Genomic DNA, 26,629 nt, shown 5'->3' on the forward strand with positions numbered 1-26,629 from the left:
AAACAAAACATCCATCAGGGCAACCGGCATCTGCGTACAATCTCAGATCACACCCCTCGTTGTAGCAATGCACACAGCCGTTTAGCCCACATCCCGGGGGCCGGGCGGCGTAGTTAGACAGTGAATCAAATTATCACAACGATCTTCTCATAGCGATGCCCGGTCCATGTCCCATGAGAGCCTCTGCTTTCATTCCTATCAGATTCTCTCCCCAAATCCAACTCGTCATAACACTACCACCCCACCCTATTAACCCCCGCCCACCCCACCCCCCAACTGCTGCTGATGTGGGCCCTACCAGTGGACAGGTTTTTATCATGATGAAATTAGATTGCTGCTAATGCTCCTGTAGCAATACCCTTTAGATAGTTTAACTTTATTTATACTGTTGAGGCGTATATCGGCCATTAAATTATTTGCAATTGTATCATGGCTATCTGATAATAACATGTAGGCCGTGCTGTTTAAGATTTCAGAGGATTGCTACTGAATTACTGTAAATAATATGCGGCAGATATACAAGCCCCTTGCGCCACTTTTGCGTAATTTTTCTCATGTTAAAAATGACGCAAAAGTGGCGCAAGGGGCTTGTAAATCTGCCCCTATGTATTTATACGAAATGTACACACTTTTAAGCATTTTTAATGCAAAATAAAGTTGTTGATGATGAATAGTTGGAAATCCTGCACATTACAGTATTCAAGCGTAACCCTGGCAAAAGGACAACCCAAGAGGGCAGCTCACATCATTGGGAATGTAAGGAAAGGTCACTTCCCCGTAGATGTATAAGATCATTGGCAAGTGGAGAAGAAGTCTATATGATTTCAGCTCCTAGAACCACAAGTGCAGAATAATACTAGTGAGGCAATGCATACAGCAGAAAGTAAGAGGAGGGAAGATTTCCGCTCCATTTAAATCTGAATAGTTTAAAAGAATCCACATTTGCAAACACTTTCTGGCCAGATATGTTACTGCAGCATATACTCTATCAAAATTCATGTGGAAGGGGTGATTGTTAAAGGCAATGAAAAGTGGGGTTTGGTTAGCCGATGAAGGCGACAATAAACCAGTAAAAAAATAATTCCTCCTGTTAGCAAATAAGACGCATTTAAAACATTTATGTGGATTGTTATTCTAAATGTGCCATCAAGGAAGATGTAAGTTGGAAACTTCTTTTATACTTCTAGTACGCATTTTTGTTAAAAATATGATAATTAAAGTAACAATAGATTGATCGTGATGATTTTTCATCTTACAAAATTGTACATGCGTCCAGACAGGGTCATTCAGTAAGCAGAAAATATTGTTTTTGGTAATATTAACGTGGATAGAGACGATCAGGACCAGATCATATAGGGGCATATTATCAAGGTCTTGCTATAGACTTATCGCCACTTTTAGCGTCCGTTTTCGGGCGAAAAGCGGCAATAATTCTATTGCACTATTAAACTGCTTTAGCGCTTGCTTGATAATGTTAGCGACCGTTTTCAATTACACCTTGCATGTCATCGCTAATGACATGCAAGGTAGGCGTTCCTGACTTAAAGTCCATGAAAACGGTCGCTAACACAACATCGCCCTATTACCAATGTGGCACGAATCCAGCGATGCGATGAAAAAACGTGCACTAAGCGCGTTTATCGCATTTCCATAACGCCTAAATGAAATATGACTTAGCCATACATTACATGGGAGGTGCATAGTCAGGTTATGACCACGCTTGCCTATTAGCAAGCTTTTTTTTTATCGCACTGGGTTTATCGCAGGATTTCTCTCGCTAATACCCGCTATCGCTGGCTTTTCACGACGCATCTTAGCGGCGCCTTAATAATAGGTCGCTAATGATGAGATGTGAACCAGCGATAAAAAAAAATGCGCTACACGCGCTTAGCGATATTTATCGCATTTTGTTGATAATATCCCCCATAGTAATCAATTGCTTATTCACCCCTTGTTGAGAATAAATACTCTTAGCAGCTATGGACATCATCATGATGCTTGGAAGAGTACCAACAGTGCTCCGAAAATCTCAACAGCACGGCCCATCGCATCTTGCCAGGAATACATTTCCTGATTGGCCTGCACCACTAGTGAACCCGGTCTCCGATAATCCGCGGAGTCTGGAGAGCACCAGCTTCCGGGAACCACTAGTAATCGAAGAAACCGCATCCAGCCAAACAGCGACCCTTCACTCGCCGCTGATGTAATGTACTGAGCATTCAATACCCGCCACACTAAAGTATAGAAATCAGGATCTGGTAAATACAGCACACCGGCTACCAGAATACTGCCGCCAAATGGTAATTACTAATAACCTGTAGCATGGTCCTGAAGCAAGGGAGAAATCACACAGCAGAAGCATATATAATTATATAAACAACGTAGAGGCACTGGAGGGGGGAGAATGCAAGAACCGTCGGCATCCACTGAAGAGACACTTAGGAATTTTGGATTCAATTATGAAGTTTCTTATTCGAATAAGAAGGAGGAACATTACAAATTGCGAGGGATGTCCGCGTTTTATGGTAAACTGATTCTCTTTCGAACGTAGCAAATGATGTGCTTGTCTCATGGTGGAGGTCTCACCTTTGTCGAGCAAAAACAATGACGAGAAAGACGGATGAAGTGGTAAAAACGCGTCTGTGTCGGGCTGAACATCTTTCAACGATTTGAGTCTTTGATGAATCCACATTTAAAGGGTTGCCCTCTTTAGTTTATCATTGAAGCTCAAATTTGAGAGTTGCTGATTGAAAAAATTAGCACACTCAGGGTTTCTACTTAAGTGTGCACAAGGGCCACTAAAGAAGGTGTTTGATTGTACAATATAGGGAGAACGTGTACTTTCTACATAAAGATATTATAAAATGCAGTTTTTTATTTAAAAAAAATCTGTTTACAGCTGTATCTAGAAGGCATTTCGGCATATTTAGCATTCACTGCCTAGAGTTTGTGAAATTGTTCTGTGTACAGATTTACTCGCTCACATATGGATATGAAAATTATTCATATTCTGGCACCGAGTAAATGTCAAATTAGGGGGACATCACCTGTAGTGTCCTGCTGGATAAGTTCTAGTGTCTCAGCAGGGGTTAGTTTTACCAGCCATTCCTTTGAGGGCTGGCCCCACACACACCCCACACCCAGGCCCGGACTAGCTGCAAAATCGGCCCTGTAATAAATACGGCCGAAAACCGGCCCTGGAAAAGAGCTCGGCGGCACCCCCAAACCCCGTGGGGGGGGGGGGGGGGGGGGGTGCAGCAGAGCACATTGCCAGGGCCGGTTTTGGTTCTCAGTCCGGCCCTGCCCACACCCATCCACCACAGGCATCACGAGTGACGTTGGCCTGCGCCTGTTAATAAACGGGCCCGAGTGCATGTGCTCGTGGCCAGTTAAGCAAGCATCACCACTGTGTCTCCGTGAGTCATTACCAAGTATGTGGGCCTAGAGCTCACAATTTTATAGTCACCTACGGGTGTTGCACAGGTGATGCACGGGGGCTGTCTTTCACCCCCTCAGTAAAGAATGATTCACAGAATTGTGAAAACACTCAGGAAGGGGGGAGATTTATGTTTATGAGCTGCTTCCTTGTAGGCATCTATAGGAGTCTGTATCATACTGCTTGTTAAGACGCCTGAAGGCTATATGGGAACGGCTGCACATTCCTGTAATGGTGGTGTGGAAGCTGCCATTTCACTTTCTTCAGAGGGTGACCCCAGGAGACCACCTGTCTTACCATTCAACATGCACTGCTATGCATGCTGCCCTAAGAACCATCCGGTGCAGATTGTTGCAGACTGTAAACAGCTCTCCTCTTTTTTGCTATTCACCAAGGAGGGGTTGAGAGAAAACCCCTCACTGACCTCATCCCTAGGAAAAAAAGTAATTTCCCTCTTAAAGGCCTCCAGCGATCCCATAAAATGCTGAGCTCCTTCATTTACCCAGAGTATTATTTTGAGTTTTGCTTACTTTCAGACTGTGGTGCTGCAGTTCTTTTAACCCCATGAATTCTCATCTGATCCTGCCTGTAGCACTTCCTTGGCTCTCATTTGGTTGTCAGCCTGCCATTCCTCTCTATCCCTGGTTATTAACTGAAAGACTCTGGGGGCATATTCTCAAGAACGTGTAATAAACATTGCCAAATCAGCGTAACACAACTTTGCATATCGCAGTCTATTGAGGGAAAACAACGCTGTATTAACGTAGTATTTCCAACACGGTGGCACCATGCGATAGTCCCGTGATAATGCGTCAAATCACCGCGTTAAAATCAATGCGCCGCCGCAAAAATGCGAAATACTAACACCAGAAAAGGTGCGATGAGGCCAATCGCGATACACAAATCAGCGATAACCAGCAACAGGCCTGCAATTCCCAAGCGTCATGAGGGAAAATGCACCATAAAAGCAGAGTAAAAAACTGTGAGATGACAATGTACGAGCACAACCCCACATCGGTGACGTAGAACAAATGACCATTGTCCCGCACCAAATAGGCATCTCCTCACAGTCACAATGTACATTGACATGCAGTCTGCATGTAAACTGCGCCAATGCTGAAACATGCATGGAACACACTGTGAAACCGCATCTCCCCTTTACATCGCAGAGGGACAAGCCACCCCTCCTGCACACAGACGTGTCATGACCATGATCAATCAATTATGAAAGCGTGGACGAATGGAGGGGTAGTGACTCCCACTTACGTACAGGTTGCCCATGCTGTGGAACTTGAGTCACAGGGGGCATCCCTGCATCATGGAGGTACATATCTGACCCCAAAAGCAACCCTGTTGTCACCTGTAGGTCACAAATGGCAGCCAAAATTGAATGATTTCGGACGCATGTGAAACGCCGAAGAGTGGGATTCCTACTAACTGTGATACACAGAACTGGCACTTCAAATATGTGACACCATAAACAGCCTCTCTGTACAGATGTGACACACCCACCATCCATGAACACATCCTAAAAATGTTAGCCCCACATGTGGCACACACACCTGTCTGAGGGACACCTGTCTGAGTGATGTGCCTGTACAGATGAGTGACATGCACTCAGGGAAAGTGCTTTTGGAATGCATTTATTTGCACATGCTGTGTCTGTGGTCATTTTGTACTGTCCCATGATTGCTAAAGAATGTCACAATGTGACGTGCTCATGTGAAGAAATGGTCAATGATGATGTTCCTACGGGCTATTCCTGCTGCAGCTGCTGTGGGGTGTGGTCCACCTGTCTCATCTTCATCATCATCGTCCGGTGCATCTGGCACTTGTATCCATGGGGCATTGCTGCGTACACATATGTTGTGCAACACACAACATGCAACGATCATCTTGCACACAATGCCTGGGCTGTACAGGAGCCTTCCACCTGTGACGTCCAGGCACCTGAAACGTGACTTCAAGACGCCAAATGTGCATTCCACTATGACCCTGGTGCGTATTTGTGGGCAAAATTGTACTGCCTCTGGGTCTGTGTGTTCGGGGCTCGGAGGGGTGTCATCATCCAAGCGCAGAGTGCATATCCTTGGTCACCTGTGACAGCGCAGAGAGACATGAGTTAATGGTTGGTCCTGCATGATGTGTTGGCAGGCTCACTGGTTCATTGGTGTGTGATATGTGTGACTTTGTGATTCCTGTATGACATGTACTGCTTGTTGCAAATGAGCGGCATCAATGTGTATTACGTAGCCTCACTGCGGTTCCTCCCTCCCCCCGAGTCCACTCACTAGTGTGCTCAGCGCGGTTGCTTCACTTGCACCCCTACGGTACACCATTGTCATGCCTGTCTGCGCATATCCACAAGCCTGACAACGACACAGTGATGTTGTGCGCTGAAGTTGGGCGGCCACGTGTGTGTAGGCCTATGGTAAGGACAGGGCAGACACAGATGTAAAGTACATGTCTGGCTGAACTCACCATGCGGTTGAGGGTAGACCTTTGGCATATGCTGCGGAAATAGCGACACACACAACAGTTGCATGTTTGATCCTGGACCCCGAGAGGGCTTGTGCTCCTTCCTTAACCCCTTTGGCTGAGCCTGCACTCCGGGGGCATGCTACATAGCAACATTGTATATTGCGTGACGGGTGGTGCCAACAGTACACCAGAGACACACACATTAGCAACTTCATTGCCAAGGTCTAAACTCAACCACGCCCAGAGCCACGTGTTGAATGACCACACCCCTATGCCGTACTGCCGTACTGCCGTACACCGGTCAACTCCCTTACGCTCACAGGGGGGTCCAACACAGCTACCTGTCCCAGGTCTACCCCACTGCCTGAGGTGACACGGTTGCGCCCGCTGTACACAGCACAATGTAATGTGGTATGGTCCAGGGGCCCTCATGCATACATAATGACCACACAGACACACTGAGATAATTTGTGGAACTGGCTGAGGGCACGTGCGCCCGGCACCTTTTATTGCCAGTCACACATCCAGTGATGCCTGTGCTGGATGGGTGTTGGGTAGTGTAAGCCACCACTCAGGGGTTGGTTGGTGCTGGCAACAACTACAACAGTGATCAGACAATCAGAAGTTCAAAGTACAAATAGCAAGGGTCCATGACTTGAGCTGCACAGAGTTAGTGGTCCCGGATGCACTGTGGCAGGCACAGGCCCACCCGCAAGAGACGGTGACTTGCGGTGCACTGAGATAGGGCCACATGAGCTGAGCGGGTCTTCGTTGATGTCCAAGGAGAATGTCGCGGAGTGTTACGGGGGACAGTGGAAGGTGTCCATCCAGGGCATGATGCAGAGGGCAAAAGCAAGCAGAAACAGGCAATATGGAGGAGTTGAATGCTACAGTCTACTTTTTCCCACCATGTCAGTATCAGCTACATGATGATGATGATGACAACACCAAGGCCATAGACTCAGACGCCACCAAAGTTCAACCATAGAATGTCCCTGACTCCTGTGGCATAGAGTCAGTGGCACCAGAGCTGGAAGGGGATGCAGTCTGTGATGAGGCCTGTACAATGATATCAAGTCGGCCATAAATAAATCAAGTCTCAGTTCCAAATGTGTGACCTACAGGACCGCAGTATGGGCCAGAGGCAGCGGTCAGCATGGACCCACAGCCGCATGTCGTTGGCTTGCGATGCACAGAGTTAGTGGCACCAGAACAGTTGTTGGTAGTGTTCGATCACCTCCGTAACGAGGATCCTTTTTTCTTCAGGACTGAACCACGTCTTCCTCTTACTCATCTACTTGCGTACAATGATGTGTACTCTGCCAATGCATAATCAAGACTCATTTCCAAATGTGTGACCTACTCGACCGCAGTGTAGGCCGGAGGTAGAAGTCATCAAGGGCCCACAGACATATGCGGTCGGAATGCTATGCACAGAGTTGGTGGCACCACATCAAAGGGAGTATAGTGACATAAACACAGCCATGAAATATGAACTCTGCCATTGTGTAATCAAGACCCAGTTCCAAATGTGTGACCTACTTGTCCGCTGGGTATGCCGGTGGAGTACGTCAATGAGAAGGGAGTACTGCAGGCCTTGCTTGCTGATGCCATGATGGTCTGAGGAGGCTGCCAAGGTCGCGGGCCTCAGGTTTGGAGCTTGCACCGGAACGTGGTGGGCCCTCTTGGAGACATGCAGGTGTTGGAAGGTGAGCAGTGAGGCCTGGATGTGCAGGGGCGGGCAAGACGAGGTCTGGGGACAAGCGACCTTGGGTGTAGCAGGCGCACAGGATCGCAGGCAACACCGCTCTCGGCGTTGGCCTCGTGGCGGGGTGAGAGGCGCCGACCTGGCAGACACGTTAGCCATTCCGGAAGAGAACCACACCCAGGGCTACGTGCTTCTTATTCACACCTCTACGCTAGCCTGGCGTATGCCGGGCCAGCACACTCTGCACATGCTAACGGGGGGACGTAATGGGCTACATCTCCGAGATCTTACCCACTGGCTGGGGTGACAGCATCCACTGTCCACTGTCCACAACACTACCACCACCAGCAGTATATGTCGACATGGATATGTCTGTGGTCTGCATTCTGTAGTCTGTCCAGTACATCCACGCCACACTTGACATTGTGTGCATTCTCATTCATGGGTCACTTGCCTCCTTCGCACATGCCTGGTTCCCACCTCTCCCCACACTCTGCTATTGTGTGGTTGAGGTGCCATGCCGTTGATGGCTCATGTACATGGCTAGCCCAGGTTACCGTAGTACGTTGTGCTGTCATGTAGGGTTGGTGTGCATGTTGTTTGGCATGTTGTATGTGAGTTTGTAAGATGTGCATTCCCAGAGTTGTGAGTTTCATGATTGTGGAGTTGAGGTGTGTCGTGTGTTCGTTTGGTACTTACCAACGAGCACTGCATTTCCGTAGGTGCCATCCTGGAAGCGCCGGTTGATGATGGAAGATGTATGAGTCATGCACACTCCCTGGGTAGTTGGCGACGACATTGTCTCCGGTGGTCCACTATTGCCTGGACATTGATGGAATGCGTGTGCTTTCTGTTGCGGTAATTGTGTGCAGTGTCGGCAGGGGGCACAAGTAGGACATGTGTGCAGTCAATTGCCCCAAACACGTGCGGAAATCCAGCTATGGCGTAGAGGCCTTGCTTGGTCTCCAGCTGTTCCTGCGCAGTGTGGGGGAAGTGTAGGTACTGGGGTACCAAGATGATGATGGCATCCAGGACAGGCGTGAGGAACTTGGATAGGGCTGGCTGTGAGACTCCTCTGACTCTGACGGTTGTCGGTTGGAATGTCCCAGAGGCCAACAGCCAGCAGCTTTGTCTGAGGTGGGATGCTGGTTGTCTGCTGTGTTGGTACCGTCAGCCTGTGGGCAATGATATTCAGGATGCGGAGGATGGTTGTCCTTTTGAGTCTGTAGTGGGCAATGACATTCTCTGGCGTTAAGTCTGTGAGGCTGGTGCATTTCCTGAAGGTCTACTGTCTTTGTCTGCGTTGCCTCTGTGGTGGACCGGAGGTGGGGGACGGGGCGGTCCGGGGGGCGGTGGCGGGCCTGGGGGTGGTGGCAGTGGGTGTTGTGGCCCTGTTGAGGCTCCGAGCTGCATGATGAGTAGCTCCATGGCATCTGTAGTTCTTCAGGTGTGGCTCTGGGCTGGGCTGCCTTCTCTGGTGCCGGTTGTCATCCGACTTTGCACCAGGTCAGAGCAGGTGTTAAATTCCTTTCTGCTGACGCGCTTTATTGCCTGTTTTGTGATCTTATCGCCGATCTGTCTGGTCATTGAGAATGTTGCGAAGTAGTGCGTTTGTTGCTTTTTGCACAGGAACGCCTACTCTGCATCTCATTAGCGTTAGTTGCCGGTGTCATCTGTGGTGATGTTTTAAGCGGCTGCTATCGCAGGTAAACTGGTGATATGGGCTGTCAGCCCCAGCTTGTGAATGGGGTGATAAATTTATTACCAATTTGGCTGCGATAAAGTGCTGATAACTCTGCGATACGTCCTTGAGAATATGCCCCTCTGATCTTTCAACATACAGTGGTCCTAACAGCCTTGCAATATTCTACAAATTTCTACAAAAGTCAGCCTCGCTAGTATGACCCATGTCACTGCAGAGGCCGCGTGCAACAACATTTCTACTTAGCCTAAAGGCCAATATCCCACACCAAGGGTGAATCAGCACACCAATCTGCCTGAGTAAGAATGACATCTGGAATAGAACTGGGGCTGTGCAAACTATAATTAGGTGTGTGAAATTATGCCTGTGATAAATGTACTATGTCTACATGAGTGGTGCAAAAATTGCCATGCCAATGTCACTGGTGATGCTTTGTACTTAAAATAAACAAAACATGTCTCTTCGTTGACTCAAAGTTGAGAATTTCAAGCTGCACTGAAAGTCCCAAAGAGGGCTCATTTGAAGCTTCAAGGTCAGTCAGGGCTTCAGGTGGTCAGATGCATGCTCTTGAATGTCCCGCTCTGTGACTCGATGTACACAGATTACAAGAATGGGTAGTGCTTTGTCGGGCCTCGGGTGAGAACCCTCAGGACCTGGTGTCTCTGCACTGGCCTGCAGTGTCGTAAAGTGCTCGAGATGGGGTCACGCAGGCCTAATGTGGGCTTTCCTGCTTAATTGGATAGAGAAGTTCTTACTGGACGGTGAGTTCAAGCTTTGGTGGCTGCAGGGGTGGAAGGCCCCATACTGGGCTACATTATCCGGCCTACTCTGTCGGCTTAGAGCCCAGGATGGAGTCCCGCAGGCCTGAGTAGGGCTTCCTTGCTTGGCTGAATGAAAAAGCTCTGTCTGGGGCCCAGGGTTAAAGCTCCGGCTAGCCCTGGAATGAAATCCCCCAGCTCTCAATTCTCTTTTCCGGTCTGCTGTGTCTGCTTTTGTTAATCCAACCCCCCAAACAACTTTATTCACCAATTAGTAGAAGATTTTCTGCACCTGGACTTGGCAAACAAAATTCCCTGGCTGGTGCATATCAAGGAACTAAGTTGCACCTTACCCTGAGCCTTTTGATAATCTCAGTGGGTTGCCTTTCTCTTTGGGGCAGGTCCTAGAAGAGAGATTCTTTGATTGATGCCATTCATCAAGAATGCACAAGGAACTTAGGAAGGTCTCCATGAGTAACTAATCTTTGCACATTACCAGCCCCTTGGTTGACTCATATTTGGTTTGGGTTTCCAAATAGTTTCCATAGGCACTTGTTAACATGTCTGAGATTCAACACTCTGCACGTTATGGTGGACTTTCTGTTGCCGACTTCATGTTATGTGATTTTACCATTATGCCCCTGTGATGATCATTTTACACAATGTTTAGCAAACAATAGAAGGAGCGCGCCCTCTGAGGTCAAATAATACCTCCAAGCTAATGAGAGGTGTACTGAAAGGGACAATCCTTTATTTGGTTGAAGACCCCTCACTCACCAACCTAGTTGGTGACATGCTTCATCATCGGGGTCCCACCCAGAGGCCGAGTGCCATCTGGGTGTGCTGCGACACCTGATTACAGTGGAGCTGGTGTTTTTTTTTTGGTGCAAGTGCTGGAAGTGGTTTTAAAAATTGGTCAAGTTTTTAACTCTGTAAAAAAATTATTTAATTATAGAGCAACTGATCAATGTTAAAAGAAAAAATGGGGATGCCATATAGGGTTAGATTGACCCGTGGTATCTAACAATAAAGTGTGAAGTGAGGGACAAAAATATATATATAGTTGGTCATATATATATAGTTGGTCTACATGTTTCAACCTTGGTGGAAAAAATCTCCAGGTTTACAATGCGGGGAGAAAGTGCCACCGCGTCCCGGGCAACTCTCGGGACGCGGTGGCGGGACACGGTTGTAGGCTAAATTGCTGATCTACCTATTCACCAAATTTAAGGTGAATCTTTTGTTCGTGCTCTCGGCATCCTCGAGGCACTTTCTCCCCGCATTGCCAGCTCATTCCCTCTGGAATTTCAGTAGGAATTTTTTAATCCTAACCAAGGGCAGGGTACACCTTAGCGTGTGTATACCACCCTGGTTAGCACCATCACCTTCGGTCCTGAAGAAAACCTGGAGATTTTTTCCACCAAGGTTGAAACATGTAGACCAACTATATATATATGACCAACTATATATATATTTTTTTCCCTCACTTCACACTTTATTGTTAGATACCACGGGTCAATCTAACCCTATATGGCATCCCCATTTTTTCTTTTAACATTGATCAGTTGCTCTATAATTAAATAATTTTTTTACAGAGTTAAAAACTTGACCAATTTTTAAAACCACTTCCAGCACTTGCACCAAAAAAAACACCAGCTCCACTGTAATCAGGTGTCGCAGCACACCCAGATGGCACTCGGCCTCTGGGTGGGACCCCGATGATGAAGCATGTCACCAACTAGGTTGGTGAGTGAGGGGTCTTCAACCAAATAAAGGATTGTCCCTTTCAGTACACCTCTCATTAGCTTGGAGGTATTATTTGACCTCAGAGGGCGCGCTCCTTCTATTGTTTGCTAAACATTTGTTCAAGGGGAATAGGAGTACCCCCTATACACAAAAAAAAAAAAACCCTTTCTCTCCCATTGTTTTTTATACATTTTACACAATGCACATTGTAATTTTTGTTTTTTTGTAAATACGATGTCTTTCTTAGACACCACTTCTTGCTGCCTATTTGAAGATTCGAATTTTAGGCATTGTAAGGAAGCCATGGTTTATATTCAGTCGCTACCCTCGTTGCACATCTGTTGGGCTGTGGTGAAATAGCTACTGTGTGTCATCGAATTGCAAAAACTGTTTCACTGATTCTCATGTTTTATGATTACTTAGTTGTATTCATGTATTTTAGGATTGTAAATGAACTGGTTTTTTTATTGTTTTGACCTGTACATTTATGGTTGATGTATCCAACCAAATAATGTAAGACTTGTGACTTGAACTTCTGTTAATCATCCTACTGCCAGCCCATATGAGACCTGAAACATCAGTATTTGTTGATGTAATGCATACTGTAACATTGATTTGAGCAATAATTGTTTTTTTTTCCCCCACAGTCACTTCCTCTAAAGACAAGCATACAGATCGGTGCCGATGGATACAAAGATGGCAAAGGAAAATAATTTATTGCAGAGTTAAATAAACTGATAGAAACTTCATCTAATACAACATCTACGGCCCTCATGCCAGCTAAAACAGCCATTAGTTGGTTTATTTGCAACATTACCAAATCATGCAACAATTGAGAGTAACAAGCAATTTACTTGACAACACCTACTCCATGAACATCTATGTGTTAATTGTGGCATTTCTGTGTTATTATTTGGCTTTCCGATTTATTAGGTCATAGATAGTGTAGAAATAAAGCAGAAACATTGAGGTCACAATTCACAAAGGTAAGCTTAGACCTGAAGGCTAAGTTTATCTTTGTGAAATGGGCCCTTAGACCTCAGGATTAAACTTAGACTTCAGGTTTAGTTTACCTTTGGGAATTGGGCCCTGAGTATTTAACAGTCAATGTGTTTAGTGGTAAAACTGCAATGATAAAGCAAGAAAATGCAACAAGGTGATTTGGGAGATGAACTGTGACCGGTGCAGTGAGGTGGGGTGAAACTGAGCCAAAAAAGCACAATATCAGACACGATAACCATTACTTGCTGCAGTGCCACATTCTGAGACAAGTAAGGTCATTAATTAAATGTATCCAGTTCCTCAAAACTCAGACTGCCTTTTGTTGCAGGTGTAGGTTGCAGCCACTACAATGTATAACTAGTTGACTTGTGCTCTATTGTAAGCGCTTTATGAAAGTATTTTGTTACCTTGGCTGGTGAATGCAGTTTAGCCTAAGGTAGTTTCAGAGAACAGTTTGATGGACCCAAATATAGGCGTCTCATGATATGAGGAAGGGAAGATGGGCTTCGCGAGGAGTGTGGGAAGCCAGGCATCATCATAGTGCTATTTTATGATTTCCTTACCCACATATTCCCTGTTCATTTTTTTTTAAACTCTGCAATTCCAGGTTCCTCACAAATAGAAAGACCGTTTGATTGATTGCCATTTGAAGCGCCCCCCCACTTCATCTGCCCCCGAGACCCTCCCTTCCAGCGCTCTTCCACATCATTTCCAACACCTGGGGTGGGGGGTGGGCAGGTACTTATACCTGCCCATCCCAGGTGCTGGGCTCTTTGTTCTTAAGCTGGACACGCTGTCCGGTTGTGGTGCATTGCAGTTGTCGGTTTACAAGGTGAGTCGGGCTCTTAGAGGGTGAACCGTGTCATCTCCTGCCCCATGTTGTGGGTGATATCGGGGCTGTATGGGCGGTCAGGGTGGGGAGACTGGGAGCTTGGGGTAACCAGGTGCTTTCCTGCACAACTACATTTTCATGAAAACAGTCTCTCACCCACATGCTTCTCCACTGACCTCAGTTGGCTTTGTGACTCCAGTGGGATTATTTTTACTTTATGTTTGGAGGCAGCCGTGGATGAGATTCTGCGGATTTCTGGTGGGAGCGAGATCCAGATCTTCGGTGCCGAACCAGAGAAGGCTCTGAACCTCGTTCTCTTTTTGCGAAAGGTCTGAGGTTTCAATAGGTGAGAATTGCCCTTATTGGTGGTCTACCCCCTCCAGACAGTTCTAGCTATTGAGCCAGGTAAATAGGGGTTTTGAAATGGAGAGTTTTTTGCGTCAAGCAAGTAATCTTTAGCTGTATTCTTACTTTGTGGGGTAACCAGTTTAGAGATCTTAGGGCTGGCGATATGTGAGCATTTCTCTTTGTACCCGTAATCAATCTGGCAGCGGCATTCAAGGCAGCCCTGAGTGAGGCCAAGGTATATTTGGGGAGGCAACAGAGGGTAGCGCAACCATAATCTAGCCTCGACAGGACAAGCGCTTGAACCACCTGCTTGAAGTCCTCTTGTGGCAGAAATGGTTTTAGATTTCTAAGAATCCTCATTTGGTAGTTAGCACCCTTGCACATATTACTAATATGATTCTTCATGTTCAAGTGCATGTCCAGGGTGATTCTGAGAGATTTCGCTGAATCAGTGATGAAAGGGGCGCAGTTGAAGGCATTGAGGTGTTTCATCCAGAGTTCTATCTTGTGGATGTGATTAGGAGGAGATATAAAAGGGAATTCTGCCGTAGGTTATTGAGATCACCAAAGGACACTGCTCCATGGTACTAAGGTGTTGGATTTAAGTGATGGCAGAACAGCAATGTTTGTGGCAGTGTAAGGAGGACTCGGCACACAAAACAATTTGTGACTGCAGTGGGGGTCAGTAATATATATCCTGAAGTGAACGTGAAGGCCTACCATCATTGTAATTTTTAACTTTTGTTGTCAATGTTGCCCAACTGTTGCAATGATATTAGGTCTGGTGCGAACCAATATGACGGATGCCATTCGATTTTAATGTACGTTTGCTATTCAATTGTTTTAATGTACATTTATTAAATTACTTCTATTATAGGATGTTATTGCTATTCAATAATTTTTCTGTACGTTTGCTATTCCGTTTTAATGTGTGTCTGCTATTGCTAGTCAGTTTCACTGTTATGATACCCTAGGCGAACGTGAAAGAAGAATGCCAGATAGTCTAAACACAGGCTCCACGCGTAAGGGCTTCTGCCTGGTGTCAGGAATTATGTAGGCCCCTGGGTGGCACCTGAATGTGAGCTCCTTGTGTTAAGAGTCCCGGTGGCCTAGTGTTTGCAGACTCTTACTCTGAAGGTTAATAGTTCAATGGCTGGTGTTCCAATGGTTCTGTGAACACAGTTAAAATCAATTAAGCAATCGGCAAGGGGCTATGCTGCGGGTGTAGCCACAAGACAGGGACCTTGATGTTCAAAAGGTCAATTAGCACACAGGTTTCACCTTAGTCATTTTAAAGGGGGTGATTATGCTAAATTGCACCCCTGTCTTCTTCCTAACAATTAGCGCTCAGGATCTTTTATTTACCTACTAAAAGTGGTGGAGGGGAAAAACACTTCATAACAGGATGGCAATATCATACCTGAAAATACCACAGACTCCGTCTTTAAGTTTGCCAATTTATTATAAGGCCAAGAATAATAAGATGTATACACATCGTAAGATTAGCATGTATAGATATAGAGAAATCAATACAGAGCCGATTCTACGAATATAAGTAATTCAGCATAACAAGAATACAATGGTGAATTCAAGGATCAGGATACAACTCAGAATAGAAGCAGAGTCCAAATCTCTTCTCATTAGGAATAAAACAATCTGTCCCTTCACTATACTAATAGGAGATGCTATCTAATACCCTTCTATCTATTCCCAAAGGTGTCAGCATGTGTTGACTTCCTGAGAAGTACTCACGTCAAATGGGTTAAGGTGCTTAAGGCTAGGAGCGAGTTCTAAGATGCTCCTTTCTCTCCGAAAGCTAGCAGAAGGCTGAGGTCTCTATCCCTGCACATCATACAATATAGAAATCGATTCCTTGCTTCATCCTGGTAAAACTTTCCACTGCAACTTTTTCTATGTGGGGAGGTTCACGCTCTTTTAATTAGTATCCCTTTGTTCAACAAGTGGCCTTGGTTCCCAGACCAGCCAGACACGAAAGACATCCTCCCCTCTCGCTTCTAACTGTCTTCAAAGCATTCTTTGTATCTTCTCCAATCTAAAAAGAATGAGTTGGCATTCCAATACCTGCAGTAGGATGAGAGCATTGATATTTGTTGAAAACAACATGCATTTCATTATTTATTTCTCGAGAAGCTAAGGAGGTGCAAAAACAAGTACAGTCTTGGGCCTAAGAAGGCGGGCAATTTAAACAAGAAACGGTTACATTATATGGTTATAAACTGTCCTGTTCTCTATATATGCAAGCTTGATGATACATACATGATCATATTAAGCCATTGCACTACAATGAATGTGTAAATGAGTCTACTGAATACATGTTCATGATCATAAAACACTGCAAACAATATACTTGTATATAGGTGCATGACAACCATGAATATAATGTACCCATATAAAATAGAGTGCTGAAAGCGCTCTATCAGTTCCCCCTCTTATGACTAGTGTCATAACACCAAATTATAATTTTATTTTCCAGAATTTCCTCCTAGTAGAAAAGACCGACCTAAACAGAAGATGTAGCTTGCTGTCCATGTCTAAATCTCTCTAACCCCTTAAGGTGCTGGTAATGACTGTCCCGCAGTCTTTCCATTTGCTGTTCTCGTTTTCTCAAGATATTCTCCTGGTGTCTGGCCCTTCGCCATTTGTATGCCTTGATAACTTCCAATAATACAATTATACAAAAAACAGTTAAGATGATGGGTTTCAAGATGTAACCCATAATTCCCTGTCCCAAACTGCCAAACCTACTGCCAATCTGTCCGAAACCCTTTTCAATGTGATCGCAGAGTCCCTCAGCAGCCAAATTATGCAATTCTTGATGGATATCTGAAATATTGGCAATATATTTCCTTATATCCCGACTATTGTCAGGAATATAAGTGCAGCATTGCTGGACTCTCAAAGGTTTACAAACTCCTCCAGCTTTTGCTAGTAGAACGGCTAAAGCAAGACGATTTTGAAGAACAATAGTCCTTATCAAGACCATCTCACCATCCACTAAAAAGAGGATTTGTGCTGTATTCACGGAAAGTTTATCCACTATTGTTGCCAGATTTCGAATTTCTACATTATTCAAAACCACACCTAGACTAGGTATCATAACTCCAAACACATCACCAATGATTTCTCCAGCACTTACACCATGTTTTCCTATGTGAGCTCCTTTTCCTTCTAAAGGCCATAAATCCTCCACATGGAATATCTTGGGAAACACTATGGCTAAGTAATATGTCCCATACCAATTCTTGGGCAGTTTTACGTAAGCATTCTTTACAAATACAAAATAAACATTAGGCACTATGGTGACGCCTGTACTACTCAGAATTGGTCTAATATCCAGAAACTGTCTCATATTTGGATCTATTGTACTATGAATAGACCTGTGACACACACAGATTGATTTATACTGGAATTACACCATTCTGTGATGAATATATCGATTTCACATTGTACTCTTGCTCTCTAACTATATTTTTTATATATTTTTTAGATATTGTTGATGTTTTTATATTCCCTATTGATTGTCTGTATGCACTCTGCTATATAACTGCGAATATGTGGATATATCGTTGTTAATAAACTAAAATTTCAATTTTACTTCCCTTTTTTTCACTTTATCTTTGAGATATATGCGGCTATTGTTTTGGGTGTTTCAGACCCCTAGTTGAGTTTGTCTGTTGACTTGGTTTGATAGAGCTTGAAAGGATTGTGATCTAGGTGGCTATATATTCCCAAGAGAGTTTCTCTTTTTACATAACTATGGTAAATTTATCCAATAGCCCTTTCCTTATGGACTCTTCAATCACAAAAATGTGCTCACAATCACTTTCACCCACGAATATCTTGTCGTAATATGTGGACGGATGTCTAATGCACAACTTTCCTTTCTGCTGAAAGTCTAAGCTATGGGTCCTAAACTTCCCTTCGCTTTGTGATCTAATTCTTCTTTGGTCAATGGCAGTACCTTATGCTTCGGATCTGGTCGAAACAAAGTTTGCCTATGTCGATCTTCTATCTGATCCACAAATTTCTTTTCAATGTCAGTTAACATACAGGTCAAGTTATGCCTGTGTGCATAGGACGTATCTAATGTGATGGTAGGCACAAAGTACTTAGACATGCGCTCTACATTCTTGTAATAATCATATTTGTTCATGTATTTTAGGACTGGAATTTCAGAGAGTACCACATCATAATTCGAAAAATAATATTCAAAGTGGGCTTTACTATAAAACATATTTAATAGCACACTGCATGTAATGCCATAAGTCACCGGCAAGTGATGGTATTGTATGCCTTCTTCTACTGAATCTGGTAATTGCATGCACACATCACAATCTTTCACTTCTATTGTGTCTACATACTCATACAACAAACGTGCATATGCATCAGCGTGAAATCACCCTTTGACAAATCCACATGCAATCCATGGCTAGTTTCCTTGATCATTTCCTTATCTTTCATGGATGGACCGTCTTCCATATCGGTATTTGAACCGGGTGGGGTAAGGGTAGGTTGTTCCCCATTCTTTTCATCAGTGGAAGACCCACTCAAAGATATGACAATCACCACAATTATGACAAGCAGCACTATCGCTATTAGAGTTCCAATAATACATTTTTGTTTTCGTCCAGATGTTTCGGAAGCCATGTTTCCACTGTGTATCTGATACACCAAAGAAACGTTGAAAGTCTCTGTTTTCTTTTCTTTTCTGTACTCTTAATCTCAAATCACAATGTCATTCTTTAATTTCTCACTTGAATTGTGTCAAATTTAGTCCATCAATACTAAGTCTATTGTAGAGAAGTAGTTAGTCCTAATCCTGAATTGTTCTGTCTATTGAAAGAACCATAATTTTAAATCTTCTTTACCTCTGGACTAGGTTATCTTCTTTCTAAGGCCTAATGAGTTCTTTGATCACAGTTCAAGCTTCATCTCTAATGTGGTTAGAGCCGAGTATTTGGAGAACCATTTACAGGATTTCAGAATGAATTTCTACCAATTCCAAAGCAATGAGCTGTCGACCAAAAGAAGGGAAAACAGCCTGATTAAGGATCAAAAATCGCAGCCCACTCAATCTGGGTGGATTTGGAACTTGCAGTGTCAGGGTTCCAAAAGCTTCATCGCCCGGGACTAGCAGCTGAATATCAATCGAGAGGGTGTCCCCTCCGTAGCTCACTGTTCCAGTTCCAAGTCTCCCGGAATTCCTCGGGCTCTGCATCTGCAACCAAATATGTCCACTCAGGAGATGCATACTTCAGAGATGGTGTTCTTTTTCTTCCTGTGCATCTTAGATCATCTGGATTATCTTCTTGTTCACTTTATTCATATTCAGATGTTTCAGGAATCAGAGCAAGGTTTTTCTCAGATACAAGTCTTATATTTAGCCTTTCTGCTCTTGCTGGCCACTTTTCTGTTCTGGCATCTGCTCTCTGCTCTTCCTCTTTGTCTGTTTCTTCTACGCCAAGCCGTTCACTCAGGTCTGGTTCAGAGGGTACTTCCACGATGTACGTCAATCTCAGGCTCTGTATTCTGCTCCTCCACAGGCAGTCCTCTTTCTCCTTGCTCTGGTTTTTTATGTAAGTCTTCAGAGTCAGTTGTTCTTTGGGCAACTTAGGGAATTCCTCCACAGGCTCCGGAACTTAGCGGGTGTGCGAAGCGTGAATCCAATGTGGCAGCCCTCCACACTTCACTGCTGTACTTGTGACCAATATAACTTTATATGGTCCTCTCCAGGGGGCATCCACAGAGCTCTTACGCACGTGCTTGTGTACAAGAACCCAGTCTCCGGGGTTTAGATCATGCAGTAGGTCTCTTAAGGTTGATGCAGTCGCAGCCTCGACCTGGTGGGACGCAGAATTAACCACATCAGCCAGTCCCCTACAATAGTCCAACACCATATCATCAGTGATATTAATCAATGCTGTAGCTGGCACCATAGGCAATCTCATAGCTTTCCCTGTCAGTATGTCATGAGGGGATAGCCCTGTTCTCCTATCAGGAGTACTACGTAGGCTCATTAGCACAAGAGGCAAAGCATCTGGCCACTTCAATGCAGTTGATGAACAAACCTTAGCCACTCTCATTTTGATCGTGCCATTTACCTGTTCCACCAGACCAGATGCTTCTGGCCTGTAGCTGCAATGTAATATCTGGTCTATGTTTAAAGCAGCACACAACAGTTTCATGAGCTCACTATGGAAGTAAGTTCCTCTATCTGTTTCCACTGAAGTCGGAAATCCGTACCTCGGGATAAGTTCTCGCAACAGCAGCTTTGCCACAGTGTGACTATCACATCGTCGAGTTGGATATGCCTTCACCCACCGTGAAAAGATACACACCACCACCAAAACATATCTCAGCCTATTGCATCTTGGCATCTCAATAAAATCCAATTGTATCCTGTTAAAAGGACCTCCTGATCTTCCAATATGTCTCATTGTAACCACAATTCTTTTTCCTGCATTCATTTGCTGACACGTAACACATCTATGACACACTTCTTCAGCAATTACACGAAAGCGTGGATTAAACCATGTCTGCCTGAACACTCGCACCATGGCGTCTCGTCCCAGATGAACTGCTCCGTGATTCTGCCTTGCCGTTGGACTCAACAAACAGTTAGGGAGTACTGCTCTGTTATCGGTTGGCACCCAAATGCCATCATCCCTCTTTTCATAGCCTGCTCTGACCCATGAATCAGCTTCTTCCTCTGAGACCTCATCCTGTAACCGCTTCACCTCATCCCATGTATCAGCTACAGCTAACATCATGCTGAGCTCAGTCTCTTCTGTGCCTTCTCCTGTATATTGCCCATTAAAAACACATGCATGTATAGCACAAAAATGAGCTACTTCATCAGCATAATTATTGCCCTTTGTGACAACATCTTCTCCCTTTCCGTGAGCAGCGCACTTCACAACTGCTATGGCTTTGGGCTTTTGCAAAGCGTCCAATAGTTGGCGCACATATTCACCATTTCAGATCGGAGACCCTGAGGATGTTAAAAATCTCCTTTGAGACCTCACCCAAAATCATGAACTACACCAAACCCGTATTGGCTGCCCGTATAGATCGTCACTCGAACTCCATGTGAAATAGTACAAACATGTATCAATGCAATGATTTCCGCTACCCTAGCAGAGAATACTCTATTCAAACAGGCAGCTTCTACTACTCCGGTGATGGTGCATACAGCAAATGCTGCTCTTAGGTACCCTTCATTGTCTCTTAGACATGAACCGTCAACAAATAGGATCAAATCAGATTCAGGTAAAGGTTCATCAACAATGTCAGGTCGGGGTTTGGTTAATAGTTCAGTGACATCTATACAGTCATGCTCTTCACAATTTTCATCTCCATCCTCTTAGGGAACAGGCAACAATGTAGCGGGGTTCAGAGTAGTACAACGTCTTAACGTAACATTTTCAGATGCCAAAATGACTTGCTCATACTTGGTCAACCTATTGTTCGTAAAATACTGTGTTTTTGTTCTGGTCATCAATAATTCTACAGAATGAGGTGCATAAACGATTAATGGATGTCCCATCACGATGCTTTCACATCTTTCAATGCTGACACCGGTTGCAGCAACGGATTTAAGACATCCGGGCAACGTAGAAGCTACTGGATCTAATGTAGCTGAAAAATAGGCCACTGGTCTACGGGCACCCCCTTGTGTCTGTACAAGGACCGCTAATGCACAATCATCCTTCTCACAGCAGAAGAGCGAAAATGCTTTATTATAGTCTGTCATTCCAAGAGCTGGGGCACGACATATGCTTTCTTGCAGCTCATGGAAGATGACCCCATGGTACCAGATGTATTTTCGTGTCAATCTTAACAGAGGCTTTGCTTGTAAGGAAAAGTTTGGGATCCACTGTCGACAACAGCCGACCATACCCAAAAACATGCAGACTTCTTTTTGTGTTTTCGGAGTTCCCATTTGCAAGATCACCTCTATGCAATCTGGTGATACTCTGCGCTCTCCTTTCTCAATGCGATGTCCCAGATACTGCCCTTCCAGCAAACACTACTGTATTTTATCGGGGGACACTTTGTGTCCATTCTCTGCCAAATGGTTTAGCAAAGCCACTGTATCTATCCTGCATGCATCCTCATTTTCTGAGGCGACCAAAAGGTCGTCAATGTACTGAACCTGGACTGATTTCTGAGGCATCACCAGCCCTTTAAGATTCTTTTTCAGGCACTGGCTAAAGATGGAGGGGTTTTCCGTATACCCTTGAGGGATTCTACACCATGTTAAGATAAGGTCGCCCATCCGAAATGCAAATAAATACTGGCTGTCCTCGTGTAAAGGTATGGAAAAGAATGCTTGACACAAATCTATGACAGTAAACCATTCCGCTTCACATGGTATTTGAAAGAAAATGACAGCTGGATTCGGTACCACAGGACAACAGGGAATCACAATTTCATTAATCCTGTGCAGATCTTGTACTATCCTATACTTGCCACTAGGCTTCTGCAGTCCCATAATCGGTGAATTACAGGGACTTCCTCGTATCTCCTTCAGAATACCTTGTGCAATCATTGACTCAATGACAGGAGTTATTCCAGCCACTGTCTCCGCAGACAGTTTATATTGTGAGGTGAGGTTTGTGGAAACTCAGCATTCGGTCTCACCTGTATCTTCACAGATTCCACACCTCAGATTAACCCTATCTCCTCACCTGTGAAATCCCACACTTGTGGGTCAACTGAGTGTCTCAAATCATGCGGCAATGCTGCTTTTGTAAGAACCACAAACAGTTCTGCACACAAGCTCATCTTAGCCATTTTGAAATCAGCATCATCATCATAGGTCTGCAGCTCCACGCCTCTTGGAGTGTTTGAAATGTTGCAATTTAATTTGCACAAAAGATCACGTCCCAAAAGACAGACTGGACTTGTATTGCACACCACAAACTGATGCTTGTCCTTGAACGGCCCTATTCTAACAGGTAATGCATTTGTTAACGGGTTGGTCATTCTCTGATTACTGACACCCACTACTTGAATCGACTGTCCAGAAAGAGATAAATTTGGGACCACACCTGTTCTTACTGTGGAACGCGCAGCTCCAGTATCTAATAAAAAGGTGACAGGATATCTATTCACATCCGCATCCACGAATGGCCCACTCTGATCTACCTCCAATATGGTATCGAGAGGACATTCTTCCTGCACCCCTCTCTGATACTCTAGAGGGCCCTGAGATTGCTTTTATCTGTCTCGTATTTCAAAATACGGTATCTGCTGGAAGGTCTGATTATACATGGGTATTCTGGGAGGCTGCGGCACCTGTACTTGTGGCTCACAACCTCCATACATGGACCTAGGTCTAGTCACTGTAGGTAGAGTCTCGCACATATGTCCCTCTACCTCATGTGGAATCTGATTAGCTGGATTCAATCGACACTCGCGCTTCCAATGCCCCGATCTTGTGACAATAATGACAGGCAGTCACCTTCTTCTGATGTGCCACCCACTCACTTGTACTCATCTCTCTGCCTCCTGCTCCTCCCTGACCTGGTTGGGTCCCCATTTGTTGACCCATACCTCGGCCACTTCCTCTGCCTCGACCCATTCCTCCTCCAACCCCCTGCATGTAGTCTGCACTTCTCAACTGAGCCAACATCACCTTGTCTTGCAATTTCTTTTGTGCTGATTCCGCTCGATCACTACAATATTTGGCGTACCGCAATATTTCAGCCACTGACTTATTCTACCAACATATCAGGTGGTGTTGTATCATCAAACTAATTTCAGATTTCAAACCTAACACAAACTTAGAGACAAACTGTCCCATATCCTTCTGATCAATAGTGTCCAATCCACTATGCTGTTTGAACCCCAATAACAATCGTTCGTAGTAATCATGCACTGATTCCTTAGGCTCTTGAGTTGTACGATCGATTTTAAGCCAATCAACAATCTGCGGAGCTACTTTAGACTGCAACCAGGTAATTACTTGTTCATATTTCCTCATCACGTCAGGTGAAGGACCATGCGTTACAGAATCTCTAGGTGGCTCTGCCGTTGGCCACTCAATATCAATTTTGCATGCCGCCCACAAATCTGCCGGGACCACTTTATCAAACAAAGTGTTCAAATCGATCCACAACACCTTCAAGATCTTGACAAATTGGTCTATCTGCTTGTACCATTCTGCAGGTTTCTCCCTCAGCCGAGGAAAATCATTTGTAAAAGCAGCCAAATAACCCCTGCTTCATGGCACATGTACATACCCTCCATTCTGCACTCACTCAAAGGAAAATTACCAGTGGCTTCCATCCCTCCCCCTGGAGGTGAGGAGGTACCTATTCCAGTCTTCGCACATTTCTTTTTGGCCAATCTCTCTACCCATATGTCTAATTCATTCCAAGCTCGCATGCCTAGTACCAATTCTCTAATCTGGGCTTTCAACCCGATGGTTCACTTTTCCTCCAACTCCTTGTCTGTATAATTTAGTCTGAAAGAACCCTGAATCATCTTGGTCTTTGTCAAATCAACATCATAACTTCGTGCTAGCTGCCATAGGGCATCATAAGCCCGCTTTGCCTTTCTTGTAATGTCTTTGGCTACAAATAACAATACATTTGGGTCATATGTCTCAATTCTTTCCAAAGACATATTCCCTTCAACCACTTCATCTATTTCCACCTTCAACCGAACCACATCCAACATTGGCGCTTTTATTGCACTCTGCAACACTTTCTGATTTCCTTCCCTTTCTACATCTTCTCTATCACAACTCTGTGTTCTCCTCGGTATTGCTCCTTCTTCCCTCTTCGCTGCTGAGCGATCTTCTCTATCCTAGCTCCTACTCCTCCAGTGATTACCTGCATACACAACCTGTGGCCCAAACAGTACTCAGGATAGTTCTGCCCTAGTCATTTCTTCTCTTGGCAATATTGACTCTCTCACCGGTTGAACCCACATTCAGAGGTCTGACCTAGAATTCGCTAAGATTCCTGTTGGTCTCCTTTCTGACCCACTGTTCATTCATGATGGATCTGCAGTAGCAGGCAATGGAGTACTATAAGCCACGGGTACCTGATCTAGACCTGCTCCCGTTTGAGTAAGGCTTCCCCCAGATATTGTCTTTTCCCTATTGTAGTGAAGACTGCTATTTATATACGTACAATGCTAAGTTAGCACAACCGCGTTAGATGTTAGAAAGCCATGTTGCCACTTTTGCTGCTTTCGCACACGACACTGTAGTTACATGTTATTAATTGAGAAATGCTTGCTCGTCTCTGCTTCACATGAGAACTGTCTGTTGTTCACATCCCTAGCAGTGATCTGCGACCTTGGTCTGAACATTGTGTAAAGAAACAGTCTGGGTCGCTAGACGGTGCATGTTGTTGGGTTCAGGTTGATCGGCCCACTATTTAGCCATAACACGCACGCAGCTGCAAATACCTGAAAGTCGAGTGCTTTTAATATTGCAGGCAGCATGCTTTATACACATTCGGAAGAAGAGCTTTCCCAGGAGCAGAGGCTAGCTGATCCTGTGATGTGATTCCACTAAGCTGATCTTTACAGTATGGGGTTCCCCATTCAAGCCTAGAGACCTTTTATTAGTCTAATAATAATAATATTAGTTTACTAGCGAAAGGAAGGTGGCTGTCATCCACTGTCATTTTATTATGATTACTCCTTTCATTTTCTATGGTAGTGTAACTATGCTGATGGTTTTGATTTTAATCATTTGTCTGCTTATGTTAGCCAAAGTACTGCATCTTAGGACACGAGGTTTATAAGATAAACTCTTTAAACTTTACCGTGTCTCTGTTTATTCTGTTGTGGACTGATATGAGAATAATTACGAACAGGTATTTCTGATTCCCACCATTCCTGAGAATACACTAAGTCGCTTGTTCTGGGTTGTCTGTACATTGGGACCGCCGAGATAAAACTCGGATAACGAATGGGACACTGATGCTGGTCGGATAAGGGGTTCTGGGTTCTGAGGTGAGTTTTTGGTACACCACAATTCACTGAGGTCCTGGTTTCTTGTGCATAGTTCTGTGCATAAGCAGAATCCCTGCAACATGGCGCACCTAACGTTTGGTCGATTGATTTGAAATGCCTTAGTAGTGCTTATATGAGTCCACAACACCCTCACTCTTGTTTCCGGTTAACGGGAGTGACGGGTTTGACCTACCTGTGTCTCGACTAATAGGTTCTTTCAAGCTTGATCATTAAAAAGGTTTTTTTCTGAACCCCAGTGCTACTGTTGATATCGTTGATACTCTTTGGTGTGTCCTTATGGCGGTTGACATTGCCGCACATAGTTGTTCACCTCTGCGCCGTCATTTGACGATGTATGGGGTGCCGGATGATGGGATGGCTGTTATTTTTGTGGTGAGCACTGATGCGTCCTACCCGTATGAGTTGTTTTACTCTTGGGTGACTTTTCCGGCGGTGGATGCAGACGATGATACGTTTCATTCCTTTACTCCCACGCAGCTACCTGCAGTCTATACGCCGTATAGGACACAATAAATCCCTATCTCTGCCTGGCAGCATACCATTTGGTTTAATGGCGCCCGTCGCCATGCGGTTGCACCGACTAGAATGGGCCCGTTGT

At 44.7% G+C, this 26,629-nt stretch overlaps 1 protein-coding gene across 1 annotated transcript in view; it reads left to right on the forward strand.

The window, feature by feature from the left end:
• Positions 1 to 17,628, forward strand: part of LOC146796237 (cathelicidin antimicrobial peptide-like) — a 123,286-nt gene extending 105,658 nt beyond the window's left edge. Inside the window, exon 4 of the mRNA XM_085630188.1 lies at positions 12,479 to 17,628. Coding sequence (XP_085486314.1) covers positions 12,479 to 12,544 — 66 coding nt within the window. The 3' untranslated portion in view covers positions 12,545 to 17,628. The remainder of the gene's footprint in view (positions 1 to 12,478) is intronic.
• The last annotated feature ends 9,001 nt before the right edge of the window (positions 17,629 to 26,629 follow it).

The sequence above is a fragment of the Triturus cristatus genome, chromosome 10 (genome assembly GCF_964204655.1).
Source record: "Triturus cristatus chromosome 10, aTriCri1.1, whole genome shotgun sequence".
In the NCBI taxonomy this organism is placed as follows: domain Eukaryota; kingdom Metazoa; phylum Chordata; class Amphibia; order Caudata; family Salamandridae; genus Triturus; species Triturus cristatus.